General features: G+C 48.1%; 1 protein-coding gene across 4 annotated transcripts in view; it reads right to left on the minus strand.

Moving 5' to 3' along the window:
* Positions 1 to 18,323, minus strand: part of MED1 (mediator complex subunit 1) — a 51,871-nt gene extending 33,548 nt beyond the window's left edge. The window contains exons 1-3 of one of the 4 annotated variants that reach the window (XM_083147182.1): positions 16,628 to 16,661; positions 1,136 to 1,193; positions 902 to 1,001 (exon numbers count right to left, since the gene is read on the minus strand). In XM_083147182.1, the coding sequence (XP_083003308.1) occupies positions 902 to 1,001; positions 1,136 to 1,193; positions 16,628 to 16,646 (177 nt within the window). In that variant the 5' untranslated portion in view covers positions 16,647 to 16,661. Of the gene's footprint in view, positions 1 to 901; positions 1,002 to 1,135; positions 1,194 to 16,627; positions 16,662 to 17,905; positions 17,962 to 18,078 lie in introns of those variants that run through there. The other 3 variants (XM_083147181.1, XM_083147184.1, XM_083147183.1) reach the window with 3 other exon arrangements.
* Positions 18,324 to 18,479: the final 156 nt, after the last annotated feature.

Raw genomic sequence — 18,479 nt, forward strand, 5'->3', positions numbered from 1 at the left:
ACCAATCCAACTCTGATGATTTTAAAGCGGCAATCATTTCCACGATCTCTGCTTTAAAAATAAACAAATCACACTTTGTCCAGCATCCTGCACCTCTGGTGAACCTGAACTATCTTACAAACTATTTGCCAAATGTGTCAGACATTTCATATGAAAACTATCAGATGTCGTTGCTATACATTGGAGCATATGTATCAAAGTTTGGAGGGAGAATAAGTACCAACCAATTATCTCCTGTAATTTTTCAAACACAGCTTGTAACATGACAGGAGCTGATTGAGTTGGTACTTTATCTCTCTCCAAGCGTAGATATACTGTATATGCCCCATTGGGTAATATTTTACAATGTATGGCCACAGGACGTGTGCAATTTTAGTGTTCTTTCTAGCACCTATCATATTTGAAACCCCATGCAGTTCCTCTTCCCTGCCTGGGTTGTCGCTGTCTGCTGTAGTGTTTCTAGCACAGGTCTGGTTTGCATAACAGAGCTGATATACAGACCACACTGTGTTAGAAGCACTACAGCAGACAGCGACACCCCAGGCAGGGAAGAGGAACTGCATGGGTTTTCAAATATGGCGGGTGCTAGAATGAACACTACAATTTGCAATATTCATCCGCTGTGAAGGAACAGGAGAAATGTTGGTTGGCCATGGCAGTACATACACTGCAAGATGCAGCCACCAATGATCTTATCTATCGGACAAGCTGTACAAATTGATCACCAATTGGTTGCACCCACAGTGTGACTATTGGTACAACCTGTGGATTGGGACAATAATTGCATTATGTATGCCTAACAATCTCACATTTGTTAAATGGACAGTTAAAAATATATAGGCCAGCCCTTAAATCCCCATTTTCTTTTTCCAGTACTAGGACTATCGGACACAACTCTTACCATGATTTGCCTGACCAACTTGATGGTTTCGGGCCATGGTCGATTCTGGCTGTACTTGGCGTGAAGACGTTCCAAGAGGGAACTCATTTTGGCTGGGGTCCTTCAACAGAAAAATGGCATAACAACAGTGTTATTTTGCATAAACTTAGAGGAAAAAGGCAATATATTGACTTGATGCACTACATATTGGTCTTGATGCACCTCAATGATGGCACCAAACCCTAATCAACTTACAGGCTGTACCACTTCTGTACAAAGACTCCATAAATATCTTTTCTCTGACACCTGAGGACTAGAGCACAACAAAATAACTTTATAATAAATCTAAAGGAAAGATATACATATTGGAAGGGGGGCTCAAATTTAGCAGGAAATGTCCCCACGCACACATCAGGCAATAACTGTGCATTAACTAGTGCATCAATCTAGCCTAATGTTACCACATGCAGTAATACCACGGCACTTAACCTGGAGAGGATAAGAGAAGAGGGAAAAGTATTCCTACAGGTATGTTGAGGCACTCATTGGACCAATATTCACCTATTTTTTTGAATAAATTCTAATATTTCCAGATCAGTTGCAAACAAATTACATAATTAAAATTGAACTTTTATTGATATAGATAAAAGATTATTAAAAGCTAGCGAGATATAAACATTTTTTATATACACAATCGTGAAAAACGTGTTAAAAATAGTGAAAAGAATTAAAATGGTGTGCCCTTTATTATAGTGCTGTTTAAACCCAATTGGTCCTAGGAGACCCTATTTACTTTACAGTAGTTAGTGATACATATTCTCTCTGGTAATTAAAATAATTCAATAATTAGCTCATTAGATGTATTGACTATGCTTCACTATAAGTATTAGATTACTTGTTATAGTAAGTATTGTTAGCCCTGTCATTAGAGACCATTTTTGTCAACATAGCGCTGTCTCCAATAACAATCAGGAGATTTACAGCGCTAGCCACAATTCACAATAGTGAGAACATTAGCGCTATCCCAGATTTCTATAATATTATAAGTGTGGATCTAGCGCTGCCTGAAAAGGAATAGTATGGTTATAATGTTGTCTTAATACACCAATAAGAAGGCGAACTAGTGTTAACTTTATATTAACAACATATATTATATTCAAATTCTAATAACTTCTGGATTGCACATACACTTATTATTCACCCAGTATAGTAAGTATTGGACACATTACCAGTGTTCGCGAAAACCCTCAAAAAACATGGGTCCCTGGGATCCCTCACTTATAAAAATTGGGGTCCTACCGGACCTTTTCTAGGTCCCAACAGAAATGAAGGTTCTAAATATCTAACAACTTAAACAGAAAGAAAGGTAAAACTGTTTTGTAAAGCAGTACTGCTTTGGGGGGACAAAATTACGTCAGTACCAACACCGGCATCCTGACTACTGCCAAGAGATCAGAGCTGGCATCAGTGAAGATAGAGGCGCCAGGATCCTAACTGCCGGGATGCTGATTGCGAGTATGCTGGGGCGGGTTGGGGTGAGGAAGGAGAGTTTAGGTACTAATGCTGTGTACACACGGGGGCGATAGGGGCTATAATCGCTGGGAATATGGTCGCAGGCGACCATATTGAAAGTGATGGAAGTGTGCCCCGGCGATAAATTGCCGGGTGCGCGCTCCCATTTTCTGCCCCATTGTAATCACTGGTCGCAGGAGCTTGCTCCTGCAACCAGCTAATTACCTCTGCGGCTCCCCCAGCAGAGGTTCCTTTTCAAAGGAGACACTGAGCAATATATTGCTCAGCAATATATCTCCCCCCCCCCCCCCCGTGTGTACGCACCTTAAGGGTAGGCAAGGTTAGGGTTAGGCGCTGTGGGACCCACACTGTGCAGTGTCTTCTAGGGGCACACTGACATACACATAATGTACAGGGTCTAGGAGCACACTTACATACACACATACTATACAAGGTATAGGGGCACACTGACATACACACACTGTTCAGGGTCTAGGGGCACACTGACATAAACACATACTGTACAAGGTTTAGGGGCCCACTGTCCACGGTATAGGGGCACACTGACACACACTGTACAGGGTCTAGGGGCACACTCACATACTGTACAAGGTCTGTGGGACCCACACTGTGGGACCCACACTGTGCAGTGTCTTCTAGGGGCACACTGACATACACATAATGTACAGGGTCTAGGAGCACACTTACATACACACATACTATACAAGGTATAGGGGCACACTGACATACACATACTGTTCAGGGTCTAGGGGCACACTGACATAAACACATACTGTACAAGGTTTAGGGGCCCACTGTCCACGGTATAGGGGCACACTGACACACACTGTACAGGGTCTAGGGGCACACTCACATACTGTACAAGGTCTAGGGGCACACTGACACACACACTGTACAGGGTCTAGGGGTACATTGGTACACACACACACACACACACACACTATTATAAAGGAACACTGACACACATACAGGGACCAGAGGCCTGCCTCCCCCATCGACGAACAGGAATAGGAGAAGTACCTATTTGCTGGTCTGCCCTATGGGTGACCCTGGACGAGGAGCGTGTTCGCAGCGGTGCTTTCTTCAGTGGGGCCGGGGAGCACAGTTTCATCCGGCTGCGGAACTTGGTGGGCTAGCAGGGGCTGCAAGCAGCTGCTGTCGCTGGCAGACAGAGGGATAGTCTCCGATGCAAGTGGCGCGTGTTTAAGGCAGTGACTAGTGACTGGGGGGGGGGGGCAGCTTGGGCCCCATAGCCGCTGCATCCCCGTAGTTATGCAGTGTCAGTCCCCCACATCATGTCATTCTATAACACCTGAGCCCCCACAACAAAAATCCAGCAGCTGCCTCACAGCACAGGCACCACTTCACTTTCCTCCCCTTAAGCCCCCACACATCCCAGCAATCATTAAGCCGTGGCCTCTCTCCTTCCCCCCAGCATGCCTCCTCCTCAGTCTCCACAGCACAGACAGTGTCACTGGCTTCCCATCATTAGCCCCTGCCCCCACTTTGTATGTGCATACCCGGTCACGGTGGTTAAGACGATCCGGAGCTCCAGGAGGGGGTACGCACACTGAAGTGCTCAGCACGCGGGAATACAGCAGACAGTAAACTTGCCATTATCCCAGCAGCAGGTCACCTTGGCAGAGCGGCAGCGGGTGTCCTGCGCGGCATCCTCCGCCGCTTCCTCCCACAACGTTTGCATGCGCATCGCTGACTCCGCCCTGCGGCATGCTGTTGGCCTTTAAGATGGTCTCCTACGCAGCCGCATCACCACAGAGCCAGCAATTGAGGATCCCTCCTCCATAGAACATGCTAAATGCCGGGTCGGGCGGAGCGCGTCCCAGGGGACGCAGCCATCTTTGAAAAATGAGTCCCCACTATGCAAAAGTGAGTAAAATACTCGCTATAACGAGTATTTGCGAACCCTGCATTACTAACCGGCTACATTTGGCAACAATATATGAATGTTATCATTCTGCAGATTGAGTCTCCAAAATACTTACTATAACAAGTAATCTAATACTGATACCCCTTTCACACCGCACTTGTTAAACGGTATATTGCCGTTTTTTTTCCCATTTCAACACATTTAAGGCTGCAGTGGGAAAGCGCCAGAGTTCATTTACCGGTTAAAGATAACCGGTATTTCAAAACGTTTAAAAAGCTGAGTCCTACACTTTTCAGAGCCGTATTTATGCAGTGAGAAACGGTATTTAATAAAAACAACAGATTACAGACCTGTGATAGGCTTTCCCCTGCATTCTGCCTTGAAATGTGTTCAGGGGATTAAACGGGTTGACTAATGTGAATGGTACTTAAACTGTAATCTACTGCAATGTGAAGGCTCAGACCCGTTTTAAATACGGTTTAAAAATACCGGTTTTTAAAACGTTTAGGCAGTGTGAAAGTGGTATTATAGTGGAGCATCGTCAATAAATCTAGAGCTAATTATAGAATTCTAATTACCAGAGAGAATATGTATCAGTAACTACTGTAAATAGGGTCTCCTAGAACCAAGTGGATTTATACAGCACAATAATAAAGTGCACACCATTTTAATTATTTTCACTTCTTTTCAACACGTTATTCACGATTGTGTATACAAAAAAATAGGATTTTGGGTACCTACCGGTAAATCCTTTTCTCGTAGTCCATATGGGATACTGGGCTTCACTACTATGGGGATTGAGACCTCCGCAGGAGAGACAGGCACATAAAAGAACTTTCAGTGTGGGTGCACTGGCTCCTCCCCTCAATCTCCCTCCACTAGTCAGTTAATGCAAAAACTGTGCCGAAGGAGAGCATGTGAGGAGTATGTGATAATGTATTGTGGTGAGATTCATCCAGCACACCCAAACGAACAAAAAACATATAAAAGAGGTGAATCCTAACAACTTAAGAGGACACCTGTAACCAGAACAAATCTATAGTCATATTTATCCTATAGAAAACAAGGCAAAAAGCCTAACAATAAAGTAGGTCTGACAGCAGAAAAAGCCGCACTGAGGCGGGCTCCCAGTATCCCATATGGACTACGAGAAAAGGATTTACCGGTAGGTACCCAAAATCCTATTTTCTCTACCGTCCAATGGGATACTGGGCTTCACTACTATGGGGAGGTCCCAAAGCTACCAGAACGGGTGGGAACGTGCGGATTCTGCTGTAGAACCGCATTCCCGAACTGGGAATCCTCCCTGGCCAGGGTGTCAAACTTGTAGAACTTCACAAATGTGTGTTGCCCTGACCAAGTTGCGGCCCTGCAGAGCTGCATTGCCGACACCCCTCGAGCAGCCGCCCAAGAGGTACCTACAGACCTGGTTGAATGAGCCTCTACTGAAAAAGGAAGCGACAAACCAGCTGATGCATAAGCCTGCTGGATAGTACATCTTATCCACCTGGCAATGGTACGCGTTGAAGCAGGTAAACCCTTCTTCTGCGCATCATAAAGCACAAACAGGCTGTCCGTCTTACGGATCCTAGCTGTGCGCTTGACATACCCCTTAAGGGTGAGGACCACATCCAAGGTATCTGGTATATCTGGGTGTGTCGCGCTAGAAGGAACCACAATAGGTTGGTTTAGGTGGAACCCTGACACCACCTTTGGAAGGAATTGTGGTCTAGTCCTGAGTTCCGCCCTATCATTGTGGAACACAAGGTAAGGGCTCCGACAAGATAAGGCCCCGAGCTCGGACACCCTCCTGGCCGAAGCTAGAGCCAGCAAAACAACAGTCTTCCAAGTGAGGTGTCGCAGCTCAGACTCTTCCAATGGAACAAACCGGGCTGATTTTAAGAAAGTAAGAACTACTTCCAAATCCCATGGTGCAGTGGGAGGCACAAAGGGGGGCTGAATCCTCAGCACCCCCTGTAAGAAGGTTTGCACTTCCGGCAAGGCCGCAATCTTTTTCTGAAAAAACACAGATAGTGCGGAGATTTGGACCTTTAAGGAACCCAATCTGAGTCCCTTATCCAGGCCAGCCTGAAGGAAACGTAGCAGACTGTTTAATCGAAAACTGGCCGGAGGCAAGTCATTCTTCTCACACCAGGCAATATATCTGCGCCATATTACATGATAATGAGCAGCCGTCACCGGCTTCCTGGCTTTTATCATTGTAGTGACGACAGAGGGATGGAGACCCTTGTGGACTAAGATCTGCCGCTCAACCTCCAGGCCGTTAAACGTAGCCGCTGTAAGTCCTGGAAGACGAACGGGCCCTGGAGGAGCAGGTCTTCTCTTAGGGGCAGACGCCACGGGTCTTCCACTAGCATGGCCTGAATGTCCCCGTACCAGGCCCTTCTTGGCCAGTCTGGTGCCACCAGTATGGCCTCCGTCCCCTGATGCCGGAGCCGCTTTAGCACCCGAGCCAACAATGGGAGAGGTGGGAAGAGGTACACCAATTGGAAATCCCAGGTCCAGGTGAGAGCGTCCACCGCTATCGCCCCTGGGTCTCTGGTCCGTGCACAGTACATTGCTACCTTGTGGTTCAATCGTGAAGCCATCAGGTCGATCTGAGGGAGCCCCCACAGATCCACTATGGCATTGAACACTTGAGTGTGAAGGCCCCACTCTCCCGGGTGAAGATCGTGACGACTCAGGAAGTCCGCCTCCCAATTGTCGACCCCCGGGATAAAAATGGCAGACAGGGCCTGGACATTCTGTTCCGCCCAGGACAGAATTTTTGACGCTTCTCTCATGCAAGGCATGCTCTTGGTACCACCCTGCCGTTTTATATAGGCCACAGTGGTGGCATTGTCCGACTGGACCTGGATCGCCTTTCCCTGTAACAATGGAGCTGCCTGTAACAGGGCATAGTAGACCGCCCTCAACTCCAGCTTGTTGATATGAAGGCCTGACTCCAGTGGAGACCATCGACCCTGTAGGCGGACTCCCTGTGTCACAGCTCCCCAGCCCCTCAGGCTGGCGTCCGTGGTTACCAGAATCCAGTCCTGGATCTGGAACCGTCTGCCTGCCAACAAATTGGATGAATCTAGCCACCACTGTAGCGAGATCCTGGTTCTTGTTGCAAGGCCAATCCTTCTGCGCATCTGCAGGGGGGAGCCGGACCATTTTGTCAGAATATCCAATTGAAAAGTCCTGGAATGGAAGCGGCCAAATTGTATTGCTTCGAATGAAGCCACCATCTTGCCTAGAAGCCGGAGGCAAAGATGGATCTGTACCAGAGGTGACTGTAGGACCTCCCTGACCAGCTGTTGTATTGCAGTGACCTTTTCCATCGGCAGAAAGACTTTTTGTTCTGATGTATCCAGGATCATGCCCAAGAAAACCATCCTCTGGGTTGGAACCAGCGAGGATTTGGGCATGTTTAGGATCCACCCGTGGTCTCTTAGAACCTGTATGGACAGATTGAGAGCACTGCTTAAAGCCTCCGCCGACCCTGCTTTTATTAGCAGGTCGTCCAGGTATGGCACTACATTCACCCTTCGGAGCCTGAGTAGTGACATCATTTCCGCCATTACCTTTGTGAAAACCCGCGGGGCTGTCGACAGGCCGAAAGGTAACGCCCGGAATTGGTAATGGTCGTTCCCCAAGGCAAACCTGAGATAGATTTGGTGTGGGGGCCAGATAGGAATGTGTAGGTAGGTGTCTTTGACGTCTATAGAGGCCAGGAACTCCCCTCTTTCTAGGCTGGCGATCACAGAGCGCAAGGACTCCATCCTGAACTTGAACACACGCAGGAAGGGGTTCAGTGACTTTAGATTCAGGATGGGTCTTACTGAGCCGTCTGGCTTCGGTACCAGGAATAGGTTGGAATAATATCCCTGGCCCTGCTCCGTGTCTGGCACCGGTACAATTACCTGAGACTGAAGCAGCCTGGTAATGGCCCCTTGAAGGAGCACCTGATCTTCCTGGGATGCTGGAAGTGCCGACCTGAAGTATCGTCTGGGAGGGGGTTTGTCGAATTCCAGCCTGTAACCTAGAGAAATGAGACCTCTGGCCCAGGAATCCAGACCCGAGGCGTCCCACACATGGCTGAAATGCAACAATCGCGCTCCCACCGCGAGAGTCTCGTGGCGGGAAAACCCCGTCATGCTGCAGGCTTAGAGGAAGTCGCGGCATTTGGACGGTCCTGGGTGTTGGAGGTGTTAGGCTTCCTAAACTTGCCTCTCGTGCCCCTGCTGGCATTGGAGGCGCCCCTAGCCTTGGGGCGAAACCTGTTCCCACGAAAGGACTGCTGGGAAGCACCTGTGAAGGTACGCTTTGCAACCGTGGGGGCTGATGGAAGGAAGGTAGATTTTCCTGCCGTGGCTTTGGAAATCCAACCGTCTAATTCACTGCCAAAACGGCCATTCTCCTGTAAAGGGGATACCCTCCACACTCTTCTTTGAGTCTACATCTGCAGACCACTGCCGCAGCCACAAGGCCCGTCTGGCTGAAACCGCCATGGCTGAATTGCGCGCGTTTATTGCGCCCAATTCCTTTTGTGCCTCGCACAGGATTTTTGCGGTATCCTGAATGTGACGCAGGCTGTCCCCTATCTGGGCCACAGTCATGTCACCCAACAAGCCTTCCTGAATCTGGGTTGACCAGGTATGAATAGCCTTGGCCATCCAGCAGCTGGCTAAAACTGGACGCTGGGATGCCCCACTAGCCGTATATATGGACTTGAGGGTAGCTTCCAGCCTTCTGTCCGCCCCGTCCTTAAGGGTGGATACCCCTGGGACTGGTAACAACACCTTCTTAGAGAGGCGGGAAACAGAGGAGTCCACTACCGGTGGCTCCTCCCATTTCTTTCTGCCCAAAGGTTCAAAAGGATATGCATTTGTGAACCTTTTTGAAAGAGTAAACCTCTTATCAGGGTTTTGCCATGCAGCCCTGAAAGCAGTTTCTAACTCTGCCTGCTCAGGGAAGTACACTGGCTGTTTCTTCTGAGTCATGAAGAAGGGATCTCCTTCTGTGGATGCCTCTACTGGGAGATCTAAAACATCCCTAATGGCCCTGATAAGGGGCTCGGGACCATGCACTGCCGTCTCAGGAGCTGGTTCCTGCAGACCATGCTCCTCACCCTCCTCCAATATGTCCTCATCGTCCTCATCTGTGTCAGGATCCATAGCAGTAGCCTGCCTCTTTTGAGGCTGTGCGGGCGGAGGAGGTACATTTTGGGTATGAAGAATATCCACCCTGGCAGCTAACATGGACAATTCCCTCTGAACCCTCTGCGTTTGCTGAGTGTTAGTGGAAAGCTGTGAAGCCACAGAATCCAACAAGGTCTTTATGTTGGAAGCCCATGCAGGCTCCTGCTCGTCTGCCTGCGACTGCCCCGCAAGCTGTGGGGGAACCCCACTGATCTGGGTGTCAGCACTACTGGGCTGTGGTGACATACAAGCCTCACAAGTAACCTGGGACTGTGACTTGGGCACAAACTTGGTGCTACACACCATACAAGTGAACTTTTTTCACCATGATGAGATAGTACTACAATGTCTGTAGTAACAAACACAACCCCCACGCAGTCACACACGTGCACACACTGCTGGATGTGTTTCCTCTGAGTGAAAACAGACTATGTGCTTGCTTTATGCTGTGTCTGTAACTAAACAGTGGGGAAAAAACAGAGCAATTGGGGAGCCAAGTGCACCCTTAACCTGAACTCACAGATCTGGGTGAGCTGGTAACGCTAAACACAGTGATATAAACAACACAGTGTCTGACTAAGCTAGATAGCGCAGCAGCGCTAAATCGCTATAAAAACCTGCTGTCTCTGCCGTGCTGCAAGTACCCGGATCCACCACGCCAGTGAGGAGCCCTGTAATGGAGTCTGGCAGCGTGTGAAGAAGCAGGAAGTGACAGCGCACGCCCAGCAGAGCTTGGTCCCGCTCTGAGTGAAGCCCCGCCCCCTTACACGGAGCTGGCGCTTACATATAATTATACTGACATTATTAAAGGTGTAAAATATATATCATATATATACCCTGAGGGGTGTCCCTGGTGGTCCAGCGGCAGCACCCCTATGCCAGTTTCAGACGCGGTGTTCACGCGGTCCCTGCTGGAGAGCCGCCATTACTAGCCGTCGTCTTGCCGCACCAGAAATGGCTGCGGGGACCCCTTGTGGGACCCCCAGCCTGTACTCACCACCGATGTCTTCAGACCTGTCAGGGGTGTGCGGCGGCTAGGGGACTTGCTCGCTACAGCGCAATGCTGTGCGGTGACAAGTCCCACGCAGGACTGGATTGTCCTGTAGCAGGGTCAGCTCTGCACCTGAAGAGGTCGGGGACTGACCCTTCCCCTGACACCCACGAAGCAGGACAGCTGTGTGGTCACCACAGCGCCCCAAAATAACAAACTTAAAAAAAAATGTGGAAAAAACTCTGGAGCATCCAGAAGCACTGCCTCTCCTGAGGCACATTTTTCAAAACTGACTAGTGGAGGGAGATTGAGGGGAGGAGCCAGTGCACCCACACTGAAAGTTCTTTTATGTGCCTGTCTCTCCTGCGGAGGTCTCAATCCCCATAGTAGTGAAGCCCAGTATCCCATTGGACGGTAGAGAAATGTTTGTATCTCGCTAGCTTCTAATACATTTTAATTATGTTGTTTGCAACTAATCTGTAAATATTAGAACTTATTAAAAAAGTTATGGTGCGTACACATTGCTGCAATTAGTCATGAAATCGCTGGCAAAATGGTCGGTCAGTGACCATATTGCCAGTGATTTAATGTGCAGCCAGCGATAAATGGCTGGGAGCGCGCTCCTGCGGCCAGCCCTTCATGGTCGCTGGTCGCAGGAGCTTGCTCCTACGATTCGCCCTAAAAATTGCTGATCGCTGGTGCACAAAGCACTGTGCACCAGCGACAACTGACACCTACTATGTCCAGCGCCGGCCGGGACCCGCCCACCCGCCCTGTCACAGCGTGACACGCCGGCCGGGACCCGCCCACCCTCCCTGTCACAGCGTGACATGCCGGCCGGGACCCGCCCACCCTCCCTGTCACAGCGTGACACACGCCCCCCCCCCTGCTTCCTCCTCCGTCACTGCCCGCGCATACAGCACAGAAGCTGCTGCGCAAATCTCCCCCCCACTGTGCCAGCACCCACACCTCCTGCGCGCCCCACAGCCGCACTAGTCAGTGCATAGGCTGTCTTTAGAGGGCATTGGTGTTGGACAGCATGATTATGTTCATGCTGCCCATCGATGGTGATTTGCACCATCGGTGGGCAGCATGAGCATTACCATGCTGCCCCACACCAATAGTATGTGACATTGAAAAAATGAAGGGGGCATTGGTGTCGGGCAGCATGATTATGTCCATGCTGCCAATCGATGGTGATTTGCACCATCGGTGGGCAGCATGAGCATTACCATGCTGCCCCACACGGATAGTATGTGGGCTCAATATAAATGAAGGGGGCATTGGTGTCGGGCAGCATGATTATGTTCATGCTGCCCATCGATGGTGTTTTGCACCATCGGTGGGCAGCATGAGCATTACCATGCTGCCCCACACCAATAGTATGTGGGCTCAATATAAATGAAGGGGGCATTGGTGTCGGGGTGGCAGGGGCCGCACGGCCGTCTTGTGCCCCCACACCCCTGGCAGGAGCGGGGCACTAGCGGCTGCTGCCGCTAGATTATCCTGCCCTAACAAAGATGACCCCTGATACATCTGTATATACACCATATACACTTTTACTCCCTTCCAGAAGGACTTCCCACAACCCATGTCAATCATAAATGAAATTAAATAGAGGGTAAAAAAAATCTAGTCAAAATTGCTAGCAATTTTCAGGGAAAATTGCTGGTCCCTCTGAAAAAACTGGAAACTGAGCAATATATTGCTGAGAAATATATTGCGGAGATATATTGCAAGTACACTGAGCAATATATTACTCAGCAATATATTGCAAGCAATATATTGCTAGCAATATATCTCCCCCGTGTGTACACACCATTAGGTGAATATTGGTCCAATGAGTGCCCTCAAAATAGGAATACTTTTCCCTCTTCTTTTATCCTGTGACAGTAGCTGTTATTCCTGTGAGCACCTCAATAAACAATTATGACATTCAATTGAAGTCATCACATTAGTATAAAAAATAGGAATGGACTTAAGGTAGGTACACACGGGGGCGATTTTGTCCAAAATCGCGGGAAATATGGTCGCTGAGCGACCATATTGCCCGCAATGGGAGTGTGCACCGGCGATATATCGCCGGGTGAGCGCTCCCGTTTTTGCCCCTGTGGTGATCGCTGGTCGCAGGAACATGCTCCTGCGACCAGCTGATTACCACTGCCGGGCTCCCCCAGGCAGTTTCTTTTTCATCAGCGACCATCTCTGGTCGCTGATGAACAGGAGAAACTGAGCAATATATTGCTCAGCCATATATTGCTCAGCAATATATCTCCCCCGTGTGTACACAGCATAAGAATCCAACAAGTGAATATAGTGGTCTGTGCAGACACTTCTAAATCCAAATAAATTAACCTGGAGATGCAATTTAAGATGACTACGCCACAGCATTAATCATGGTAAGGAGCATGGGTAAGTGCCAGGTTAAGTACCAGGCATGATGCAGTCAACTAAAGAACTCTGGGTATATATATATATATATATATATATATATATATATATATTATATATATATATATATATATATATATATATATATATATATATATATATATATATATATATATATATATATATATATATATATATATATATATATATACACACACATATATACATATACACACACACACACATTTAAACTCTACATATTATATAGCGATCCTGCTAGGATCAGGGCAGGGCACAGGAATACGGAGACAGCATGAGTGCAGAGCAATGTGGGTGGCCCTGCAAGCATCACTGATGGGTTTCCCCCAAGGTCTCGTTAATGTGAATAGATGCATATGCATGGCATCTATTCAACCAGCGACAGTACAGGCAGCCTTTTTAAGCAGGGGCAGGGTACATTTTGCCCTTTAAAAACTAGACAGGCTAGCGCGAACACTATTATAATTAATTTAGCATTTCATTACATAATTAAACATTTATTATAATACATTTAGCATTTAATTACATTTTTCTTTCATCCACCAGAGAGAGGAGTACTTGTACAGTACTTTCAATCTGCACTGAAATAAATGATTGCAATACTACCTTTTTATATATTTCCCAATTTTATTAATAATCTTAGTCCTCTATGGCCTTGATAGGATATTTTATTTTATTTTTGTGCTGAAGACAATCTTAACTATGGAACATTATAGAGGACTAAGATTATTAATAAAAATTGGGAAATATATAAAAAGGTAGTATTGCAATCATTTATTTCAGTGCAGATTGAAAGTACTGTACAAGTACTCATCTCTCTGGTGGATGAAAGAAAAAGCTGTGCCATGTGAAACAAACTTAATCTTTCTATAAAACTGAGCTAATAATTATCTTTTATTTAAATAGATCTGTAAAGGCCCCCATACATTAGGTGAAACCTAATCTACTGACAACTCCCTGCCCGGCTCTCTGCTTGCGGCGATCACCGCCCTGGTCAGTGCACCTGCTGCCTCTCCTGCCCGGCTCCTTGCTTCAGCCCATCCCGATTGGCTCCCTCTGCCACATCTCCTGCCCGCACACAAGATTTTCCAAATCTTATGTGCAGCCCGTCCAACCTCCCGACTCCGACCCGATGTGCTCGGGGACGCGCATCGGGTCGGATGGGACTTCTGCACATGCGATTTGGGCTGATTTCACTGCCCGATCCATCCGAATCCGGTGAAATTGGGCTCAAATCGCATAGTGCAGTGGTAGCCAACCCTAGCCCTCGAGAGCTACCAACTGTTCACATTTTCCAGACAACCTAGCTGCTGCACAGCTGCACTCATTAATCACTGACACATTTTAAAAGATAAACAGATGGAGCTAATTACTTCACTTGTGATTCTGTGAGGAGACCTGCAAAACATGCACTGTTGGTAGCTCTCGAGGACTAGGGTTGGCTACCCCAGGCATAGTGCACGGGGGCCTTAAGGAATCCACAGTGATATAAATAGGGGCCAATCATACAACAAAATGAGTGAGTATAATATAAGTCTTTGCCTACAGTGTTTTCCTAAATCCAGTATAAAATACTGCAAACATAGAATGCCATTAATAACTCTGCACATACATCTGTGGCCTGGGTTCAAACAACTCCCAACACTCATTCCTGGTACTATTCAACATTGCACTTTGCTGAATTGCCCCACAACTCCTTATTCCTTTATTACTAGTGTTCCCGCTAGGCTGTTTTAGCAGGGCGCTGTGCCCTGCCCGATTTTTAAAGGGCAAAATGTGCCCTGCCCCCCTTTCAGCGCCCCGCTAAAAAAGCCTCACGGGGAAGCCCAGCATCGCCGCAGACGGCGATGCCCGGAGCTTCCCCGGCGGCACAGTGGCTTCGGAGGGGCCGGGCCCGCCCCCTTTTGATGATGATGGTGGTGGTCGGGCCCGCCCCCTTTGCTGATGGTGGCGGCCAGGGCACGCTCCTTTCATGATGTCGGCGGACCGGACACGCCCCTTTCATGACGTAGCGGACCGGACACGCCCCTTTCATGACGTCGGCGGACCGGACATGCCCCTTTCATGACGTCGGCGGACCGGACATGCCCCTTTCATGACGTCGGCGGACCGGACACGCCCCCAGCTGTGCCGTCAGCGTGCCCGGTCCGCCCCCCGGCGCCCTGCCACTCCTAGAGTGAACACTATATTACCAGTTATTTATATAGCGCACACATATTCTGCAGAGCTTTACAGAGAATATTTGAACATTCCCATCAGTAATTGTTCACATTTTTAAATGTATTTCATAAATTGGTATCAGAAGATGCAACTATAGTGGTCCTTAAATAGCCAGAATTGTATATACAAAAGGACCTCACTTTGTTATTTTGCATAACCTGACTGGATATTATTAGTTTTGCACATCATTATCTGTAAATTCTAGGACGACTCAAACATCCCAGGTGGTCAGCAGTTTCTCGGATACTAAAACCACCAGCCTCGCAGCAATGATTATTCCACAGTCAAATGAACTTAGATCCAATTGTGCTTGGCACACTATTTTATTCCCCCACCACGCCCTAGTGGATGGTAGGGCATGAAATACTGCCTGTCGGCACATATCGGCTCAAAAAACTATAGAAAACCCATGTCGACCTTCCCCATGTCAACCTAATGACCCTGTCGACCTTCCTGCATGTCAATTTAGTTGTGTCGACCTAATGCTTGTTGACCTAGTTGCTGGTGACCCAATGACCGTATCCCGTAAATGCACACTCTGCAACCTATATGCGTGATAATCATATAATTAACAATATTATTGTGCATATTATCTAGCATGTAACTATATTGTCGGTCCGACGAATTGTATATTATGCACCAGCTTGCAGCTGAATATTCATTTCTATCATTAATACTGCTGTAAAATTTTAAACTCTGCTAATAAACCCCCCCCCCCCCCCCCCCCCCCAACAAAACCTTTTTTTACTACACAGTAACATCACTTCTATCCAGTAGCAGCTCTAGTGCAGTCCAACACTCAAACAGAGGAACCACACCAAATGCCAATGAATCCCTGTCGTTAATGATTACAAGTGTTTGGGGTGGCAGTTGGTGTGGTTCCTCTACTGGAATATTGGACTCTGCTGCAACTCCACCACTGCTTCTATCTATATAGCACCCCCCCCCCCCCCCCCCCACACACCATTTCAAAACTTTCTTCTCACATCATTGCCACCCCAAGCAAACCCTTTCCTTTGCATTTATTGTGAACAACCCTAAACAAAGCCTGTCCGCTGATATCCATTGCAAACCACTCCTGCTCTCTGGTGCAGATAAGTTATAAGGTGGAAGGTAATAACGCAGCAGCCAATCAGCTCCTAAGCTGGCAGTTAGCAGCTGATTGGCTGGTGTGTTTATCACTCTCCACTTTATCACCTCTTCAGGATGAATATATCTGACCCTCTAAAACAGTGGTCAGGGAAAAGGGGTAACTTACCCCAAATGGGGTAAAAATTAAATTCCTGGGGGTAATGGACGGTCACACTGCCGACTTCTCCCCTCAGAGGTGTCGCCCACAATCCCACTTGAGCCGCCAGGATAGCATGCAGCGCAACCATCCATTACCCTGGGGAATTTCATTGCATCGCATATAGAATCTATATATAGATTCTACATGCATGCCTGGCTGTGTGTGTTACAGTACTGTCGTGTACAAGGACCTGACACAGTGCAGTGCATCAGGACATGTGTATAACACGCTTCCCTGCGTGATGCCCGGGCCCCTCCAAGTCCGCCCGCTTCTTCAGTAGTCAACTAGTTGCTGCTCCATCTCAGCAGCGCGCAGTCTGTACTGCCACTGTGGCACCAAGTTTCTTGCCTTCTGTCAAGGTATACCCATCTCTAGTCTAGGGGAAAAAAAATTGCACACTGTCACTATATCATCCTGAAATACTGACATAATAGTTGCCTGGACGTCACATGATCTATGGCTATACCACACACAGCCTGGCAGCCATTGATCATGATTACCATGTATGGCTGAGTGTGGTACAAATTATCATCAATGGCTGCCAGGCTGTGTACCGTACTAGCAGGATATATCATCAATATCTGGGGATACAGTGTGTATTACAATTATATGATTTCCTTTCTTTCAAATTATGGGGGTAACAGTGGCGTACCTAAATATATTTTGGGGTAAAAGGTAAAGAAGTTCCCTGACCCCTGCTCCAGAGCCTTTTATCTCATTACCATTATAGTCTGACAGCCATTTCCCCAAAACAGAGCATCACATAAACTGTAATCTAGCATTTAAATACGGGTATGGGTGAAAACCGGACCAGGACAAAACCCCCGGACCGCCGGACCAGACATCAAGCTCTGCATTTTGGAGCTTGTAGAGTCCGGTCCGGGGGGTGTCCTGTCCGGGGGGGGGGGGGGGGGGGGGGGCTGCCTGTGACACCTGTCACCAGGGAGAGGAGGAGTGGTAGAATAAAGTCTCCCTGTATGGTCCGGGCATGTAGCAAAAACCGGACGGTCCGGACCACACGGGAGGCTGTAATCTCCCCTCCCCCATGTCCCTGGTGATAGCTATCACAGGGAAGCTATCACAGGGACCCCCTCGGACAAGGCACCCCCCGGACAGGACACCCCCCGGACCGGACCCTATAAGCTCCGGACTGCAGATTTTGATGTCCTGTCCGGCGGTCCGGAGTCTAGTCCGGTCCGGTTTTTACATAGTCCCTTTAAATACAAACCTATGGTCTTTAAGTTTTAGTTACACCTACCACAACAGAAGCCTTTCACCTGCACTAATGGTCTCCCCCCAACACCGGCCTTTCCTTGAATAATGACAGCTCTGTTCCTCCAACAGTCACTGGCCTATATAAAGCAACGGTCTATATAATCTAGGCCATCAGCCATAGAAAGCACTGTTATCCCCCACCAGTATTCTCTGCTAAACAATAATGATCTCACAAGAACGAGCATCCACTAACCAAGCGGCTCTCTGCATTCTCAGCCTGCACCTACTTGGAAGGACGGTCTACCGCGTACGAAGCCTGCCATCTCCATTGAGCCCCTTGATCGAAATAGTGATTAATGTAGAGCAAGCCGAGGTCTCACCCAGTGGCGGACATCTCTCACGCCTCTCTTTGTCACACACACTCACCGTGCCTGGTCAGAGCTGGGTGCCACGGCCTTCTCCCCAGCCCCCGCCGCAGCAGCCTCCGCAGCTGCCCCAGCGCTGAGACTCCATAGATCTCGCGAGATTTCACCGGGATTTTCGTAATAACGCAAGGAAAACGCGAGAGAACAGTAGGTCTCATCTGTAACGATGACAACCAGAAAGTGCGTGCGTGCAATACTCTGACGACCATGGAAATTATTACTTTGGAACATTACTTTGTTGATATGAACTTTATTTACTCAGGCGCCAGTGTTTCCCCTTAACATACTAATTCTGTGCTGTCATGCTGGATATTACGTCTTTATTTTGTCCTGACTACTGTGTTGCCATGGTAACTGGACGCTAGGGTAAGGGGAGCTGCGAGGGACAAACAGTTGCTGATT

Source organism: Crinia signifera, chromosome 6 (genome assembly GCF_055691185.1).
Source record: "Crinia signifera chromosome 6, ASM5569118v1, whole genome shotgun sequence".
Taxonomy (NCBI): domain Eukaryota; kingdom Metazoa; phylum Chordata; class Amphibia; order Anura; family Myobatrachidae; genus Crinia; species Crinia signifera.